Consider the following 5,131-nt stretch of genomic DNA (forward strand, 5'->3'; position numbering starts at 1 on the left):
AGAAAAAAAAAAAAGGAAGGAAAACTTTCAATTAGTGCGAACAAGAAGGTTAAATAATGATTTTAACATTTCAAAGATTTAAATAAAATTTTTGAATAATATAATAATTATTTTGTAACTTTTAAAATTAAATAATTTAGTTAGCTTGTAATTTACTGCAAATATAATAATAATTTATTTTGATTTTGTGTTGGCGAAAGTTAAGGATCGCTGTAATAATTGATTTTTTTATTCTTTTGTATTTGCTTTGGTGATTAGCTTTCTGGTAATTTGTAAATAATAGTTTCTATTTTGACATGCGTTTCATATTATTTTATGCATTTAGTTTTTAATTAGTTTTTAAATAATGTATTTTTATTGTTACCTATATTGAATTATAATATTAATTTGAAAAAAAAGTAAAATAATATACAACAATTATAATATATTATAGTTCATCATAAATATGAAAAATATTTACATTAAATTAATAAAACACACATAATAATAGTGATTAAAAATAATTGATGAAATTTAATTTTCTTTTCAGAACAAATACATGAAATATTTTTCATTTACACTAAACAAATAAGAGATATAGATAAAAAATAAACAATTTTAAAAATATTTTACATAGTATAAATTTTAAAAATCATAATATTATATTACCTTATCATCAATTAAAATAATCTTTGATCACTCTCCGATACTATTATTGCTCGAATATGATTCGGTATTACCTCTTTGAAGAATCATTATTTTAATGCTCCATTATTTTTATATAATTCTAAAATATTAATGTTCTATTAGATGTTAGTTGATTGAATAATCCCTAATTGCATGTTATTTATTAAAATTAAATTGGATTTAACTTACTTTTGATTAAATAATACTGTTTTGTATTAATAACAGAAGTTCGCAAAATAAATAAATAAAAAACATGCATCAACATCGTGAGAAGCAGAAGAAATAAAATGATCCAATTCACAAGTCTAAGCAACTTCGAGCAACCCAGCAATATCGCAGTGTTGACCATGCTACAACTCAATATCATTGTTTCCATCAAAGGATGCCCTCTAACCCATTTCCTAAATTGCAGAATCACCTCAATCCACTTGGTCCTAACATGCATTTGGGATAGAATTTACACCCTTTTCATCGTATTTCTTTTTCAATTTCTATTCAAGTTTTGTGATAAATATCCAAATAAAAATAAATCGTTATTCATATAATTTAATAGAAATCAACTAAAAGATAATCATCGTTATAACCAGTTTTATATTTACACTAATACCACAACAAATGCAAAAACAATTATTACATCTAGCCTTAATTTTCCTTAACCCAAAATCAAATTAAATCATTATTATGGTTACCGATAAATGAAATACTAAATTGCAGACATTTCATCAACTTTACTAATCCAAGTTTTACATTTAAGCAATTAAGATGATAAAAATTTGAGAAAAAACACATAAATTATGGTATTAAACTTGACTCATCATCGGCTATAAAAAGGTGACAGTGATTGAATCGAAAAGTAAATATATACAAATGTATGTAATATATGGTAGCCTTCGAGCAGTTGTTTTGTTCTTATCTTACTTGGTTTTTAGTATGCCGGGCTTAACTGCCACCCTTCTACTACTACAATTAGATATACAAGTTGTGTAGGTTAGGTTGATTTTTTGAGTGTTAGATTACATAGAATCCATTTGACTTATAAAATTTTTGGATACTTTTAAATTGAGTTAATTTTTGATTTTTTTTTTTGAGTTCTTCAAGTTTAAGGTTTGGATTAGTTTTAAATTATATAATTTAAATAAAGTTAATTGAATTTTTAAATTTTTATGTAATTTTGAATTGAGACAATTTTTATTTAAGTGATTTGAGTTTAATGTTCAATTTTGAATTAAATTATTATGAATTTGAATTATTTTAAATTCGGATTAATTTAAGAATTAATTAAAATTAGAGCTTTTAAATTTTTTTTAATCAAATCAGGTTTAACAACCGATTGTTGAAATTAATTGCAATAGATTTTAAAATTGAGTCATAGTTCACATTTATTAAACCATAGTTAGGCATGATTGTAATTAATAAATTACACAGTAATGTGATCCACATGGAGTAGCTCTTCGCATAACAAATTGTCTATTTGGATGAATTTTGAGTAGCCTTGATGCTACACTTCGAATCCTTTCTGTCATTGTCGGTAGGAGACTGCCATAACTACTCCATTGTTTTTTTTCTATGATTTTGATTAATAGTGATTCGAGAATGTTATCATTGTCTATTAACGTAACACTTGAGGGGGGAAATTTTAATTAATGGAACTTAAACGTGTGAAGCTCGGCTCCAGCTTAAACAAGATTTGTTTCCAACTCTATTCGAGAAAAATATTCAACTTATTCCATTAAATTTCAATTCTAATGCACTACTTTAAATTCAATAATTTAAGTTCAGGTTGGAAATAAATTTTGTAAACTAATTCAATATATTAAAATATTTATATTTTTTGTAAAATTGAAATTTAGTATCTCACCTATTACTTTTAACAATTTAAGTCCAATTGTAAATACTTTTAAAATTATTTTATTAAATTTAAATTCATTACCACCCCATTTCTTAGTTATATGGCTTTTAAGTGAGTAATTTTTTTATTTCAAAATGTCACCCCAACATATTTAACAAAAAAAAAATTAATGATTGAACCAGAATTTTGAAATTTAAAAAGTAAAAAGATTAAAATTTTAAAATAAAAGTATAAAGACTAAATTTTAAATTTATAAAAATATAAATACTTATAACATATTTTAATCAATTAAATATATATAATAAAAAAGATTATTTAGGCATTCAAGTTATTCGAATTTGACTTCCTCCATAACTTCAACGGTTTGAGCTCAACTCAACAATAACCAACTAAAGTTGCTATGACATATGTGTGATTTACTCATTAAATCCCATCCTCCGTGGTTTAGTATTATCTAAAGATAGATAACGTGGATAGCACAGGCTTGATTATCTTATTTGTAGTTGTATAGTTTCAATCTTGTAGTAGTTGAAAATCAGTGCCTATAAAACATTCCCTTGTTTTCTAAATCACAACAACATCAAACATTGCTGTCCTTAAAAGAGATCTGAAATAGGAGCTAGTTCAAAGTCTGTCGAAGATGGCAGGAACAAGCTCTGCGCGGATTGTTTTAGTTGTTGTGTCTGGTGTTTTAGCATTGATTGGGTCAGCACAGGCTCAACTGCAGATGAACTTTTATGCCAGTAGCTGTCCTAAAGCCGAGCAGATTGTGCTGGACTATGTTAAACAGAACATCCCTAATGCCCCATCCCTCGCTGCTTCTTTCTTAAGAATGCACTTCCATGATTGCATTGTCAGGGTAAACTTCTGCCTTTTTCTCTTTTATATTTATATTCGACCTTTTGATTCGGCTTTCACAACCATGGTGTGGCATAGAAACAAGGAGTGAAAATGATACTATTTTTATTTTCTGCGGGCAGGGCTGTGATGCATCAGTGCTTCTAAACTCCACATCTGGCCAAGCAGAGAAGAATGCAGTCCCAAATCTAACACTGAGGGGCTTTGATTTCATTGAAAGAGTGAAGAGCCTCCTCGAAGCCGAATGCCCTGGCGTTGTCTCTTGTGCCGATATCCTCGCTTTGGTTGCCAGAGACTCTGTGTTAACCACTGTAAGTAAAAAAATCACCTGCATGCTTTTCATTTCCCACATAAAACATAACCATCCCAAGCACTGAAAATGGTCACTGTTTATCACAGGGAGGTCCATTTTGGAATGTTCCAACAGGAAGAAGAGACGGTGTGATATCCAATATCACCGAAGCAAATGCCAACATTCCAAGCCCTTTCCACAACTTCACTACTCTCCTTACTCTTTTCAGTAACCAAGGACTTAACTTGACCGACTTAGTTCTCCTATCTGGTATAATTTACACTTAACCCACTCGTTCCGTTCATCCATAACATGTAATGACATCATTGTTTTTCAGGTGGTCACACCATCGGCATATCCCATTGCCCGGCTGTTTCGCGCCGACTGTACAATTCCACCGGCGCCGGCGAAATCGACCCAACCATGGACAGCGAGAACGCTGAAAACCTCAAGGCCAACAAGTGTAAAACCGCGAGCGATAACACCACAATACTTCAGATGGACCCTGGGAGTCGGAAAACCTTCGATCTTAGCTACTACTCACTCTTGCTCAAAAGAAGGGGTCTTTTCCAATCCGATGCTGCTTTAACCACTGATTCAACCAGCTTGGCTTTCATCAACCAGCTCCTTACCAGTTCCCCACAGTTCTTCTTTGATGAGTTTGCCAAAGCCATGGAGAAAATGGGTCGGGTTAATGTTAAGACTGGATCCGAAGGCCAGATCCGGAAGCAATGTGCCCTTGTCAACAACTAAAATAAAAAGGGTATTTTTGTTCTTTTCTTTGTTTCCTTATTTTTGTTGTTGAGATTTTATTTATTTATAGTGTCGGGGTTAAGGGAATAAAACAGGTGAAGACAACTACTTGGAGATGGGACTCTTTCGGTTTGTTCATGTAGTTTTCGGTGTGATGTCGTGCGCAATCCAGCTCACAGTTTTTTTTGTTCTTTTTTTTCTTTCTTTCTGACGTTTATGTATTAAGTTGGACATGTGAATAATAAAGGGTAAATTATATTTTGTAACCTAACTTTCATAAATTTTTATTTTGAATATTGTAATTAAATAAAAAATTTGAATTTTGGTACTACTGTTAACAATTGTTTTCATTTTAGTCACCTACCACTAAAAAAGAAAATTAATTTTATCTTTTTAAGTTTCTTTTTTCCAGAATTAATTTTAGTTCTTTTTCAATAAAAAATAAAAACTTGAATTTTTATAAGAGAAAACTCGAGTTTTACAGTGAGTTGAGTTACAGAAAAAAAAACTTGGCTTTCATTTCTGTAGCAGAATAACTCAATTCCCTATAAAATTTTGGGTTTGTTTTTTTTTTTTGAAAGTAGATAAAAGAAACTTTAAAAAAGAAAAGAAAAGAAAAGAGTAATTAAAACGAAAACTTATTAAAATTAAATGATTAAAATGAAAGTAAAATGACATTGCGTAGTCCCAAACTAACGAGTGACCAAAATGAA

The 5,131-nt window shown here is 29.6% G+C and overlaps 1 protein-coding gene across 1 annotated transcript; it reads left to right on the forward strand.

Moving 5' to 3' along the window:
- The first annotated feature begins 3,094 nt into the window (after window positions 1-3,094).
- LOC108462103 (peroxidase 3-like) lies at window positions 3,095-4,746 on the forward strand. Its single transcript, XM_017762098.2, has 4 exons — window positions 3,095-3,374; window positions 3,496-3,684; window positions 3,773-3,935; window positions 4,003-4,746. The coding sequence occupies exons 1-4, from the start codon at window positions 3,156-3,158 to the stop codon at window positions 4,416-4,418; spliced, it is 987 nt and encodes a 328-aa protein (XP_017617587.1). The 5' UTR covers window positions 3,095-3,155; the 3' UTR covers window positions 4,419-4,746.
- Window positions 4,747-5,131: the final 385 nt, after the last annotated feature.

This window comes from Gossypium arboreum, chromosome 13, assembly GCF_025698485.1.
Source record: "Gossypium arboreum isolate Shixiya-1 chromosome 13, ASM2569848v2, whole genome shotgun sequence".
Lineage (NCBI taxonomy): Eukaryota > Viridiplantae > Streptophyta > Magnoliopsida > Malvales > Malvaceae > Gossypium > Gossypium arboreum.